General features: G+C 41.3%; 1 protein-coding gene across 1 annotated transcript in view; it reads right to left on the reverse strand.

The window, feature by feature from the left end:
* LOC115355360 (NACHT, LRR and PYD domains-containing protein 3-like) overlaps positions 1–14,746 on the reverse strand; it is a 237,381-nt gene extending 222,635 nt beyond the window's left edge. Inside the window, exons 1-4 of the mRNA XM_030046130.1 lie at positions 14,675–14,746; positions 13,778–13,870; positions 13,260–13,376; positions 12,866–12,979 (exon numbers count right to left, since the gene is read on the reverse strand). Of these exons, the coding sequence (XP_029901990.1) occupies positions 12,866–12,979; positions 13,260–13,376; positions 13,778–13,870; positions 14,675–14,682 (332 nt within the window). The 5' untranslated portion in view covers positions 14,683–14,746. The remainder of the gene's footprint in view (positions 1–12,865; positions 12,980–13,259; positions 13,377–13,777; positions 13,871–14,674) is intronic.
* Positions 14,747–15,063: the final 317 nt, after the last annotated feature.

Raw genomic sequence — 15,063 nt, forward strand, 5'->3', positions numbered from 1 at the left:
TCTAAACTTTCTGCTGTTATGAAACATAATTTTAGATTTTTATACCATCATACAATATACATCATTGTGATAAAAAGTGAAAAAAGTAATCATGAGTATATGTATTCCTGTAGATATGTATTTTATGTATTTTTAAGGTGCTGGAAAAATTTGAAAATGACCCTTTAAAGTGCTTGAATTTGACCTTGAAAAATGTGTCTGAACCCTGCATTCAACAATGACCCGGGTCTTTATTATTTTCTTTACTGTGCGCACAGGGTTTGTTGTTTTGGTTATTTTGGTGAACTGTAATTGCCACATTGTACATTGCATTCATGTGGTTTATGGTTAATATCCATTCAGAATTCATTCAAAATCCACATCCGTGTCCTGTGTCTCTATTTCATGATAGTGATGCAACTCAGGCTCCTGACGCTCCGAGGTTTTCAGAGACTGCTCCAAATTCTTACAGCTGCTTTTATTATTATTGTTCTTTACATTTAGTTCATCAGTGACACCTACTGGTTACAGAAGGGTTTCCCATCTGCACTTCCATCTCCAGAGAAAATGATTCATATTTAACATCTTTGTTATAGAAGTGTAGATAATTCTGTATTACTACAATAGTCTAACTTGTATTTGGTTGGTGTTTATATTAGAAAAATACTTCATGTTTAATTTGATTTGCCTCCAACTAAACTAGTGCTCTTCATGCATTTGTTCCCAGTTTGAGTAGAGAAGTCATCCTGCATGTTCACTTCAGTGGAAAGAGCAAACTGTTGAACTATGGAGCAGACATTTTTCAGCCTGTCTTCTTTTAATGTGTGCATTATTGAATAAAGAGTCAAACTCACATCATGTGACCAAACGTCTGCTGCTTTGTGTTTTTAGGAATAAGAGCAAAAAAACACTTACACTTCCTCAGGCCTGGTTTCAACATCTGCTCTCCACCATGGTCCACACTGGAGGAGGAATAAACAAAGAGCATTTTTACAATAGAAACATGAGCATTTAATAACTTTCCTCATAGAAACTTTAGCGGAAACATCACTCATATCCAGCATGAAACCTTCAACATTAAACATGACTCAGCTTCTCAGCATGACTGAGAAAAGGCCTCTCAGGCCTCTAGAAGACAGTGTGTGTGTCTCTCCACACCTGAGAGCCTCCAGGCTCCAGGTTGGATCCTCCAGTCCAGCAGAGAGCAGCTTCTCTCCTGAGGCTCCTGGATGATTGTAGCTCAGGTCCAGCTCTCTCAGATGGGAGGGGTTGGAGCTCAGAGCTGAGGCCAGAGCAGCACAGCCTTCCTGTGTGAGCAGACAGCCTGACAGCCTGGACACACACACACACACACACACACACACACACACATTGACGCTCTAAAATTAGATATGAAAATGAACTCAAATGCTTGTAAAACTAGCCCAGTGATCTGAGCTGTAATTTCATTTGAACTGATTTCATTTCTGATCCACAACTGTAGAGCGGTTTCCCAGACGGGGATTACGCCCAGTCGCAGACTAAAATGCCCTTTTAATCTGGAATAACTCCAGTCTGAAATAGTTCTAGATTAACCTTAATCTGGATTTAAATGATCTGATTTCCAGGCTGAAGGTTAGTTTTAGTCCAGAGGTAAATGAAGGTTTAAATGAAACGTCCAAGGCAGCAAGTTGAACTTCAGATTTGTAGTTTTTTGTTTGTCAGAGGAGAAACAGCATCCTTCCCCTGTCTCTCCTCCAGCTCCACACAGTTCTGGGCTTTTCTAGATCCAGGATCTATGAGCATCATTACGTTTTCAAATGAACACTTTGACAAAATTAGCTTGATATCTCTCTAAAACATGCAGGAAATTAGCAGGAAACTAGCAGGAAACCACAGGAAAAGAACAACAAAATTAAAAATCCCCATTCAAAACAGTATAAATTACCCCAAAATATGTCAAAGGTGGTACCCAAACCAAGAAAAACCCTCTGGAGGAAACTGCTCCTGTAAGTCCTTTCTGGTTTTTTATGTCTTAACAACAGAGGCAGTGACTAGAGGAAATAATGAAATATCCTCAATCAGTGCTAAATGTTGGCATCATGGCTACTGTGAAAGGCTGAATAGCTTTATTGACAGTAGAAGCTTCATGTAAATCAGGAACTAAATTTTCATGTTGGACAGGTTGATCAGCACTGACCTGAGAGCCTTCAGTCTACAGTTTGGACTCTCCAGTCCAGCAGAGAGACGCTTCACTCCTGAATCCTGCAGGTGGTTGTTGCTCAGGTCCAGCTCTCTCAGACTGGAGGACTGGGAGCTGAGAACTGAGGCCAGAGCCTCACAGCTTCTCTCTGTGAGCTCGCTCTGATTCAGCCTGACAAAACACACAAAAACATTTTGGTGCAGAATTCCCTCAGAAACTTTATGACTGCTCTCTGTGTGGCCAGCAGGGGGCGCTGCTGACTGTGGAGTCACTGCAGTGCCACATGGTGATGGTGTGCTTTGCCAGTGCAGGCGGTAAAGGGGTGAGGACACTTGATGTGTGTTTGTGACGAATGGCAGCACATCCTTTAGCTGTTTCTGCTGCGCTGAGCGTGTCGTTCTTGTTGTTACAGGTTGGAGATCATTTTATGATGTGAGTCCAGCAAGTTCATGTTTCTGCCTTTAATGGCCAGTTAAGCTAGCATACAGGCTGGACATGCAGTCAGGTAGACCAGGTGAATGTAGCTAACCTTATGTGACTGACGGTTCATGGATATTGCAGTGCTGGGTTTAAAGGAGAGAAACTCTACTTATCATCTTTACTTCCCAAATGTGTGATGTTGTCAGATCTATTAATGTGATAGTGGAGTACGTCAAGGTTTTATTTAGTTATAAAATCAGACAGTTCACCAAACCACACATGGTTATTTATTTCTGATTATATTTCAGATACCACATCTATATGCTTTGTACCTCTTTTCAAGTGTCTGGATAAAGTTTGCAAAACCCTTATCTGTTTCTGTGTCCACTCCTTAATCAGAGCCCACTGTGGATGAAATCCAGCTACAACACCAGCTGTTCACATCCAGTTTAACAAGAATCAATTCTAATCATTTTCTCTCCTGATTTGGTTTCAGAGATAAAGCTTGCAGCGCTGGAACCCTGCAAACCGTCTGTAAGAACATTAAATTAACAGCAGAAAAGATATGATTTACATATTGCCATCATAAAGGGTTTAAATCACACAACATGTTCAAACAAACAAAATGACCACAAATAAAAATGAAAAATGAAACATGCACTTTATTTTCAATTTGCAACAGATTGTAACACAAAACATCATAATCTGACCTGAGAGCCTCCAGTCTACAGTTTGGACTCTCCAGTCCAGCAGAGAGACGCTTCACTCCTGAATCCTGCAGGTGGTTGTTGCTCAGGTCCAGCTCTCTCAGACTGGAGGACTGGGAGCTGAGAACTGAGGCCAGAGCCTCACAGCTTCTCTCTGACAGATTACAGCCACTCAGCCTGGATGAAGATGCACAGATATGAAAACATTATTTTATGGTCTTCTTATGGTCTTTTACTTGAATGTCAATTATATTTTTTGTTCGGCCCTGCTTCTATAGAAGAAGTTTGAGCTTCACTCGAAGGTGGGATGATGTTGAGATAAAAATGTCAAACTGTGGTCACATTAGACACTTCAGCTGCAATGTACCACATGAGAGTTTCAACCAAAAATCCAAATATCAAAATTTAAAGAGTTTGATTAAATGTTGTGAAATCTTCAGTAACCCCACTTGACTTGTAAAATAGTTTGCTGCAATGTGAAATGTGTGTAAATTGTAGAAAATGGACCAAATATTTAAGATCACTGGTATGGTGCTTTAACAAAATGTCTCTTAAATTTGGTCGTTGAACTTGCAGGGTCACCCTTTACATGCTCACTGATACTGACCTGAGAGTCTCCAGTCTACAGTTTGGACTCTCCAGTCCAGCAGAGAGACGCTTCACTCCTGAATCCTGCAGGTGGTTGGTGCTCAGGTCCAGCTCTCTCAGACTGGAGGACTGGGAGCTGAGAACTGAGGCCAGAGCCTCACAGCTTCTCTCTGACAGATTACAGCCACTCAGCCTGGATGAAGATGCACAAATATGAAAACATTATTTTATGGTCTTCTTATGGTCTTATACTTAAATATGAATCATATTTTTTGTTCGGCCCTGCTTCTATAGAAGAAGTTTGAGCTTCACTTGAAGGTGGGATGTTGTTGAGGTAAAAATGTCAAACTTTGGTCACATGAGACACTTCAGCTGCAATGAACCACATGAGAGAAGTCCAGTCTCTGTATACAGGCTGCTGGACATTGAGACATTCATTCATTAAATGTCCTGTTGACGCCTTTATCTGCACTCTGCACTCACCTCTGAAATCTCAACATTTTGCAAAATATCTCAGCTTTAATATAGCCACATATTTTCTGTTACTATTAACTAGGGTGACCACCTGCTAATAAGCCCAGTGGGGGACAAGGGGTATGATTCTGAGGGACAATGTGGGACACTGCCCGGCGTGGCGGCGCCCCCACTTGGCGGGCAGACTCACCGATACCAGTTTACCGATTTCTAGCAGATACCACTTTACATGGTATATTATTGTTGCCCTGTTCCCCTAACATATGTAATTGCTGCTGTATGCTCATGAATAGGCCACCTTTGTTAATGAGCCCTTAGCTTTCAATGTGGTTTTTTTTTTCTAAATAAAAGATATTCATAATATTTTAAACATTTCAATTAATTGACAGATGAACTTCTACTTAAGATTTACTTTTTATTTAAAGTGAATAAATTGCAGTGGAAAATATAAATAAAATTAAATAGCTTATAACAGTGTTAATTTCGTCGGCTATTTTTCAATTTAATTTTAGTCTTAGTCTTGTGTCAAATGCCCTTATTAGTTTTAGTCATATTTTTTGTTTAGTCATATTTTAGTCGATGAAAAGTCTTAGCATTTTAGTCAAAGAAAATCCAAAGTATTTTAGTCTAGTTTTAGTCGACTAAATTACAAAGTATTTTAGTCTAGTTTTAGTCAGTAGTCTTTTTCTAGTCTTTGACCTGCATCATGTTGGCTTTTATTAATTTAACAATATGTTAAATTATTATTATTATTGTTTTAAAAATGTAAATTGCTTATCAGACAGACCTAACAATTCAGCTACCAATGAATGAGCAGTAGTATGCATGTGATAACATAGACTGAAAAATAAGCCGAAGTGATACCTCTTCTCTGAATAGACAAGCTAAGCCAGTGTGCTGCTCTTAGCCATTGAAAATAGAGCGGAGTGGCAACTCTTCACTTTGTTAATAATCTATGTCAGTGCGCTGCTGTTTTAACTTTGTTCTCGCCGCGCTACGGTTCAGACAGCGCTGGTGGGTGTGTGCTCCTCAGTCATACACACACCTCGGCATGTACAGACAGCAGTGCAGGAGGAAAAACTAACGCGCATTTTTTTTTTTTTTTTTTTTGAGAGCAAGCATTGATTATGCGGGACACGTTCTCAGTTTGCGGGACGCGTGAAATGGGCTTCAAATGCTGTACGTGCACGCGCTACGCGGGACAGGTGGTCACCCTACTATTAACTGATGACCTAGTTTATTTTTTAGTTAAGATTTTGTTTGCTCTTATTAATAAAAAATGATAAATGTTAAAGTCAAATATGAAAATTAAAAGATTTTGATTTTATGTTGTGAAATCTTCAGTAACCCCACTTGATTAGTAAAATAGTTAGCTGCAATGTGATATGTGGGGAATTTGTAGAAAATGGACCAAATATTTAAGATCACTGGTATGGTGCTTTAACAAAATGTCTCTTAAATTTGGTTGTTGAACTTGCAGGGTCACCCTTTACATGCTCACTGATACTGACCTGAGAGTCTCCAGTCTACAGTTTGGACTCTCTAGTCCAGCAGAGAGACGCTTCACTCCTGAATCCTGCAGGTGGTTGTTGCTCAGGTCCAGCTCTCTCAGACTGGAGGACTGGGAGCTGAGAACTGAGGCCAGAGCCTCACAGCTTCTCTCTGACAGATTACAGCCACTCAGTCTGGATGAAGATGAACAGATATGAAAACACAATTATTATACTTTAATGGGACTGATGTTTTGATAGGCCAGCCAGGTTTTATTTAACACTCCAGGCTGGGGATTGAATATGGGACCAGAGCGTGGTGATGCAGTGGCAGCTCACGAAAAAAAAAGTATTTCTGCCAGTTTGAAGCAAAGAGACTGGAAAGAGCATCGATAATGAATCCCAAACAAACGTGTTGCTGAGCATCCTTCAAAACATTTCTCCAGCTTCTCTTTGCTGCTCAAAAGCACCTTGTTTGCTGGTTCATATTTACTTTATTCATTCTGGAGAAGACTAGTCCAGGTGAAGCTCAATACAGTGAAGGAACTGATGGACCAAACCAAACTCATTACATCCACACGGACCAGCAAATATGACTGTAAGGGTAAGAATCCGAACAATCACTTTAAAAGCAGATGTGACAAATAGTCTGTTGGAAGACCATCACTGGATTAACAGACCAGTAAAAGAAAGTTAAAATCGACTGTAAAAATGTCAGATATTGCAGGGCCTTTACAACAACGACCAGATAACAAGAGCGTTCATTGGTTCATTAACGTAATGAACAGAGGGAACACTCCTGTCATCAACTGTTGTCTTTGTCTCTGGGGGTGTGTGGGTGTGGAGGGGTGGTGGTGTTGGTGGGGGGTGGGGGGTTCCAGACACACATGCACACACACAGAGTGCAATCCTCCTGAGGTAGAGACGAGGCAGAGAAAAGATGAGAGTGACATGGAACTTCTTCCCAAACCAAACGCAGCCTAAAACCCCGTGTGGGAATGTTTTGGATTCAAGCCAAATGAGAGAGGGGAGCCTAGTCAGCTGGATGAGCCACTGTGCTGCGTTTGTTTTAAAACTATCCAAACTAAAAGAGGGATGAGCAACTAAAACACAACCAGCCCGCACAGTTTTCCCACTTAAAAAATAAATAAATAAATAAATAAAAAAACAAGCCAAGACGCAAAGGGAAGTGTTGGAAGTGTTGACTGTTAAGGAATGTTAGTCTCTATACCTCTCTGCTACTGTTTAATATTTATCTAAGTATTGATCATAAGACTTGATCATCCATTTCCATTGTATGTTACAAAGTATTATCGCTTATCGAAATAATTTCTGACGCATTTGCACAGCAAAATTTGTTATCATGACGGGCCTAAAATTAGCTCCTGTTTTAGTCCTGCTCAGTACCCAAGCAGCTGAGCCAAGCCTTATTCAAACCCACAGAACTTTATTTCAGATTCTAGCAGAAATCCTAAAGATATCAAATATGTCTTGCTGGATTACAGGGAAATGTGTATGAAATGATAAACAAAATATATTGATATTCTCTATTTTGTGTGATAGTGTAGTCATGAAATAATGGCATCTTAGCTTTGAATAATTCACGTAATATAAGTGTAGCTTCAATGAAGCACTGCAACCAGCTGATACAGAATGTTGTTGTGAAACTGTCACACGATACAGAAAAATGTTTTCTCCAATTTCGAATTTGCTTGGACAGAAATTTAATAGAAAAGCAGATGTCGGGGGCCTCACCTACCATACTTTGTTCTGCAAATGATAAAAGTGTGTATTGGCTTGTCTCTATGTTTGTGTGACAGAAAGGCAAAACACTGCCAGTGTTCTCAGGATGATAAAATGCGTTATTGGTACCGTTCCTGCTGTGAGGCTCAAAGTCAGATAAACAATGACTTTAGAAATGCTTCTATTTTGCTTTCTGTGAAAATGTTGACATTTGTTTTATAGAGTTATCTAGACACTTACAGACATGTTTTGGAGACTTCAACCACTGGCAGCAGTTTCATAAGAGCCTCCTCAGAAGCAGAGTACTTCTTCAGGTCAAACACATCCAGTTTTTCTTCTGATGACAGCAACATGAAGACCAGAGCTGACCACTGAGCAGGAGAGAGTCTGTCTGTGGAGAGACTTCCTGAACTCAGGTGCTGTTGGATCTCCTCCACTAGAGAATTGTCATTCAGCTCATTCAGACAGTAGAACAGGTTGATGCTTCTCTCTGGAGACGGATTCTCTCTGATCTTCTCCTTGATGTACTGGACTGTTTCCTGATTGGTCTGTGAGCTACTTCCTGTCTGTGTCAGCAGGCCCCGTAGGAGACGCTGGTTTGTCTCCATTGAAAGACCCAGGAGGAAGCGCAGGAACAAATCCAGGTGTCCATTTGGACTCTGTAAGGCCCTGTCCACAGCACTCTGGAGGAGGAATTTTAGTTCAGATTTCTTGATAAACACTGTAGACCACCAGGAAGTTGATTGTTCCTCTGTCAGCAGATTGACTCCAGAGTTGGTGAAGCTCAGAAAGACATAAAGAGCAGCCAGAAACTCCTGAAGGCTCAGATGGACGAAGCAGAAAACCTTGTCCTGGTACAGCCCACACTCCTCTTTAAAGATCTGTGTGAACACTCCTGAGTACACTGAGGCTGCTCTGATATCAGTGCCACACTCTGCCAGGTCTGCTTCATAGAAGATCAGGTTGCCTTTCTCCAGCTGCTCAAAAGCCAGTTTTCCTAGAGACTGGATCATCTTCCTGGTCTTTCTAGTCCAGACTGGATCTGTCTCAGCTCTGCTGTGATACTTGATGTTCCCTTGTTTGGACTGAACAAGCTGGAAGTGGATGTACATCTCAGTCAGGGTCTTGGGCAGCTGTCCTCTCTGACTGGTTTTCAACACGTCCTCCTGAACTGTAGCAGTGATCCAGCAGAAGACTGGGATATGGCACATGATGTGGACGCTTCGTGACGTCTTGATGTGGGAGATGATTCTGTTGGCCTGCTCCTCATCTCTGAATCTCTTCCTGAAGTATTCCTCCTTCTGTGGGTCAGTGAAGCCTCTCACCTCTGTCACCATGTCAACACACTCAGGAGGGATCTGATTGGCTGCTGCAGGTCGTGTGGTTATCCAGAGGCGAGCAGAGGGAAGCAGTTTCCCCTTGATGAGGTTTGTCAGCAGAACATCCACTGAGGTGGACTCTGTAACATCAGTCAGGATCTGGTTGTTCTTGAAGTCCAGAGGAAGTCGACACTCATCCAGACCGTCAAAGATCAACACAACCTGGAAGTGCTCAAACTTTCTGATTCCTGCTTCTTTGGTCTCAGTAAAGAAGTGATGAAGAAGTTCAACCAAACTGAACTTTTTCCCTTTCAGCAGATTCAGCTCTCGGAAAGTGAATGGAAATATGAACTCTATGTGCTCATTGGCTTTGTCTTCAGCCCAGTCCAGAGTGAGCTTCTGTGTTAAGACTGTTTTCCCAATGCCAGCCACTCCCTTTGTCATCAGTGTTCTGATTGGCTGATCTCTTCCAGGTAAAGGTTTAAAGATGTCTTCAGATTTTATCAGTGTTTCTGCTCCTGTTGGTTTCCTGGATGCTGTTTCAATCTGTCTGACTTCATGTTCATCATTGACCTTTTGACTCTCTCCCTCTGTGATGTACAGCTCTGTGTAGATCTGGTTCAGAAGTGTTGAGTTTCCTGCTTTAGCAATCCCCTCAGACACACACTGAAACTTCTGCTTCAGATTAGATTTGAGTTTACGTTGGCACACTGCAGCAAAGCTTTCTGAATGGAAAAAGGAAATTAAAAGTGCATCAATAAGCAGATGTTACAATATGCTGACGACACTCAAATTTACAGCTCTATTACATCTAACTCACAAATTATAAAACTGATCTCATTAGACCCATGTTCATGAATTACTTTTTATCAAGATATCCTGTTCTCTGGTCTACCAACATGTAGTTTCTTACTGCTCTGCAAACGCTCAGCCAGCTCCTCCTGCTTCATTCTCCTCAGGAGGTGCAGTGTGATCTGCAGAAAAGCCTCTCTGATGCTGCTCCTCTGCTCTTCCTCCTCATCGTTCATCACCTTCTCATTCTCTCCCTGCCTCCCTAAGCATTCTGGGTCGTCTGGCTTCAGAATCCTCTGGATCCTTTTCAGCTCGTTCTTCACAAGAGTGACAGTGTTCTCCTCCAGCATCTGGAACAGAATAATATATTGTTATGTGCCAACGCTCTGCACACCCTGCGTTGGATTTGTTTTGTCTTCCTCCCCCTCGTCTTTCTTTATTCCTCTATCTGCCTCCTCAGGTTCTGTGCGGTCAACAAGTTAATCTGAAGCAGCTGTTCATGATCAGTTCAGACTACATGCTCATCTCTGTTCCTCATTCCTGGCCTCTCATGGTTGGTCTCCACCCTTGTCAATCATCATCAGACCTCCATCATCCTCCAGTCAGCTACACCCCACTCTACTATATAAGCTCCACTGTTGCACTTGTGTCCCCCCTCTCTGTCTTTGCATCTCCTTGTTTGACTTGCTGAAAGCTTTCTTACTTCAGGCCTAGACCTTTGTTTAGTCTGGGTCCTTGTATTTAAAGTAGCCTGTTCTATTATTTGTTGTCGTTTTGGGAACGGACTATGTATGTTTGGGGTACCCTGCACATTTGCACAGCCAAGTTTTTTTTTTCTTTGTAAGAGACACTAGGGAAGAAGTGTTTGCCATCCACTGTATTTATGTGTGGAGGACAGAGTAGTTAGCTTTCTGTTTTATTTCATTTGTAGGTGGACTAACTCAAGATTGAGTGAAGGTCAGATCTTTTTTTCTGTTCTTTGATTTGGCAACACCTGTGATCCTTTACATTTATTTTCTTTTGTTTACCCAAAGACTGAGTCTCTTGATTTCGTTGAGTCTGCAACATGTACATATTGTAAATCATAAAAACTGTTGCTTTTTGAGCACTGGGCACTGTACAATTTAAGAAAAAAGCTACTATCACCACACTGTTGTACCTGCAATTAGAATATATGGTCACCTTCACTGTCTTCTTAGTGGTGATTCTTACATCTGAAACTTTGAAGTGTTTGTGCTACCTCCCCTTTAGTTCCCTAGACACCTGGAGTTTAGGGAACTAAACAATATGAATTAGACTTTCCTTTTAAAATTGTAGAACACAAACCTCAAATCCATCTTACAGAGACTGAAAGCCCAATGAGACAAGAAGTTATGACCAGAATGGCTGTTTTACATCAAATTTACAGCTGAAGTAAAAGGTGCTGCTGTGCATTTACACACCTTAAATATGGAGTCCAGGTCTGTTTGATGCTCTGGGGCTGGCTGACCACTGGGAAGCTCTGAGCTCTGCTGGTAGACTCTGTCGAGCACACACACACACACACACACACACACACACACACTGTAAATGCCACACTAATCCTTGGAGGTGAAGGAGCTCAACTGACAGATCAGTTCTGTATCTCATCATGACCTCACACTTCTGCTGAGTAGAGCTGGATAACAACAAAATGTTTTTTATTTATTGGTTTATTTTTCAGGGACAATACACACTAATGAACAGTTAAACTGTAACTGAGTCAGAGTCAGCCGGAGAGGCTAGTTTTCATCTGCTGTCATTTGGCCAGAGATGTAAAAGGCAACCTAAAATTACAAAATTTTAAAAAAAATTTTCTAATAGGTACAACACAGTCTCGTCAGGTTGAACCTCTTTGTGATAAATGTTTGAAGCGGAGAATGAGCAATGTTATGCAAGATTTGAAATACAAGGCAGAGATTTGCATACTTGTTGAGATTAGCCCAACTCAAAATTGTGTATTTTCTTAAAATGTGGCAGTGGTTGTAGTTGTTTGACTTCCAACCCAAAACTTTGAGAGTTTGTTTGTACAAAGTTTCAAGTGGCTTAAGTGCTTTAGCTTTTGCAAAACATGTTAAGCGGTGGGTGAGATGTGACATTATTATTGAATTAATGTACAACTTGGCTGCATCAGTGGTCACTGCATTTCTGGTACATCAGAAGTTAAATGGGTTAAACATGAACCTGTGACAAAATTTTTACATGAGACATGAAAGATAGCTTAGAGTCAATGAGGATGCTCAGATATTTGAACTCAGAAACAACTTGTGATTTTTCACCTGATAACATTATAACTGGTTCTGAAGATGTACATGTACAGTAAACTTATAATCATTTGTACTTTGCTCTGTGTAATATTAATGTTAAAAGTGGGAAAAGTGATATTCACTGGAATGAGATTCTCACACATGTAGGAAAAACACTGTGCAGCATTGAACTGAATGTCTTCACTATCCTTTCAGGTCTGTAACTAAAGATCAAGTCAATCTGTGTTTGAGAAGAGGTGGTTATTCTAGTAGGCCCATCAATCAATTGTGATAGATTAAAAATATCTGTGGTCTGTTTGAGGGCCTTCCTGTTTGTCCTGTCCTCCCAGTTGATATTGAAATCACCCGTCAATATGACTTCTTTCCTCAAATCTCACAGTTTTAGCATGTTTTTCACATTTTCATAAAATTCATTGTTAGAAGAGGGTGGGCGGCACAAAACAACAAGAACAAATAACATTTGAGGTGAAAGAGTTACAGTTAAACCACCACACTGCAAGTCACTGCCAGATGACCACTTCATTTGATTCCAGTGAAAGGTGTCTTTAATGTAAATCATCACCCCGCCCCCCTTTCCTTTAGACCTGTCCTGTCCTGGTACAACTACTGCAGAGGATGGTGAGCTGCTATGTAACCATGTTTCTGACCTGTTTCTTTTTTACAGTTTTTTGTTTGTTTGTTTGTTTGTTTTGTTATTTCTGCTTTGTTTGATAGTCACAGTGGAGAGAGACAGGAAATGTGGGGGAGACAGAGGGAATGACATGGAGCAAATGGCCTAAGGTCTGATTTAAACCCAGGACACTGCCATCAGGACTTGGCCTTAACAAGTGCTACAAGCTCTTATCTGCTGAGATACTGGGGCACACTAATTGTTTTCAATTCTTACCTCTGTTCAGTAGAGTGGTGTCCATCTTTGAACTCAAGAGGAAGATCCATAGACCAGTCACTCTTCATGGACACACAGCTGGGTTCAGGGGAGTCTAGGCTCTCCTGATTGATCCTGGTTGAGATGAAAGATCATCTTAAGAAGAGCAGCAGTTCTTAATCTTGAGAAGCCTGAAGCAATCTAAGGACATCTCAGTTTTACCAATATTTAGCTCATAAAAAGCACACAACAGCCCATAATAATCATAGAAATGAATCCGTAGCAGGTGAACCTCAATGTGAATGCTGTTGCTCTGAAGAAACTTCATCAAGAGATCATCTGTGTCTCATCATCACTTCCCACTTCTTTTCAGTACAGCTGGAAAACAACAAACTCATCTGTTTGAAATTCTTACCTCTGTTCAGTGGAGTGGTGTCCATCTTTGAAATTAACACGACGATGCATAGACCGGTCACTCTTCATGGACACACAGCTGGGTTCAGGGGAGTCTGGTCTCTCCTGATTGATCCTGCTTGAAACAAAATATTAACTAAAGAGGGGCAGTGGGGTCCAAATTAGAGAAACTGTATTTTGAACATAAGGTTACGAGCTCAAATCCAAAGAATATTTTGGAAATTCAGTGAAGAGTGGATGTGTTCAGATGTCAAACATTGTGCTTTTACTGTGAAACTCCCAGAGGCTGATTAACAAAAGTCTGGTTGCACTGAACTCCTGGGTGTGAATGTGTCACTGCATGATTTTTAAACAGGACAGGCCTGAAACAGAGTACGGTGCTCAGCAAACCCTCTATGGAGAAACGGGCCCTTTATTTCTAATGCAGATGTCTTGCTGGGCCTGCTGGTGGCGCAAGGGGACAAGGTCATGGGAAAAACATTAAATGTCAACTATATATTTAAATATCAGGCAACTTACTCAGTGTCAGAGGAGTTCTTTTCATCTTTAAAACTGATTCCAGCTTTCTTAGACGGGTCTCTCACACAGCTGTCTGGTTTCTCCTGCTGGATCCTGGCAGACAGAGAGGAAGACCACCACGCTGAGAAATTAACTTTTAGTGAACCAGCCACAGAAGCTGGTTAATTTTATTTTTCATCTGATTACTTTTTAATCAGTTACATTTCCACATATAGGGACACAGACTGAATCCAAGCAAATGTAATGTAAGTGAATGAGGTGTGAGCTGGGCTCTGTGCTGATGGACTGAAGGAAAGGTGTGTGACAGTCAACAAGCTGTGAAGCTGCTGGGCCTCAAGCAGCTGTAAATCTAATGAACCACCAGAGGGCGCTCAGCAGCCAGAGACCACACAATACACAGTACAGCAATCGATGACCATGAGCAGGACTGATTTCATGAAACATGAAGAAAAGTGATGTTTATGATGATTTAAGCCTGTTAGCCTGAAACAGTTCTGAAACAGGCCTCGACTTGAATAAATATGAACAAACAGCCTCCATAGAAAAACTTCCTCATCAACACTTCCTTGTTCCACATAAGAGACCAAATATCAAGAGTCAAAGGAGTCAGGTGTTTAGTGATGAACTTCACATGACCTGCAGTGACCTGAGCAGCAGCCTTCCTGCTCTGGTTACAACACGTTTGAAAACGTCTCATTAAAAGTGTAAAAAAGCCGTTTGATAAATTTTAGCGTTTTGAGCAGAAACAGTGTGGGCCTGCAGGCTGCACACATATCATCAAACCTCTAATCAGAAATGGAAAGCAGGTTTACTCCATTTTATTGTCTTATTACAGTCACACCAGTCGACAGCAGCGATTACAGTAAAGTGTAAAATGTTAAATGTCGGTTACAGTACCTTTCCATGTTGTCGGTAATCTGCCGCCACAGCTTGAGGAAAGTAGTCCGCCGGGCTCGGAGCGGTGCGCAGTTTGATCACATCGAAATAAAAGTGAAAGAGAGAGAGAGAGAGAGAGAGAGAGAGAGAGAGAGAGAGAGAGAGAGAGAGAGAGAGAGAGAGAGAGAGAGAGAGAGAGAGAGAGAGAGAGAGAGAGAGAGAGAGAGAGAGAGAGAGAGAGAGACGTTGAAGCTCTTTTCAGTGCTTCTTTATGTTGTTGTTGCTGCATTTGTATCCAGTTTATTTCGCTGTGTCTGTTTCCACTGGTGTTGATTTCCCGGTTGGGACGCATCACAGAGGACATACAACAGTGCCACCTGGTGGCCAAATGTTGACACTGCAGTGTTCCT

The sequence above is a fragment of the Myripristis murdjan genome, chromosome 23, assembly GCF_902150065.1.
Source record: "Myripristis murdjan chromosome 23, fMyrMur1.1, whole genome shotgun sequence".
NCBI lineage: Eukaryota > Metazoa > Chordata > Actinopteri > Holocentriformes > Holocentridae > Myripristis > Myripristis murdjan.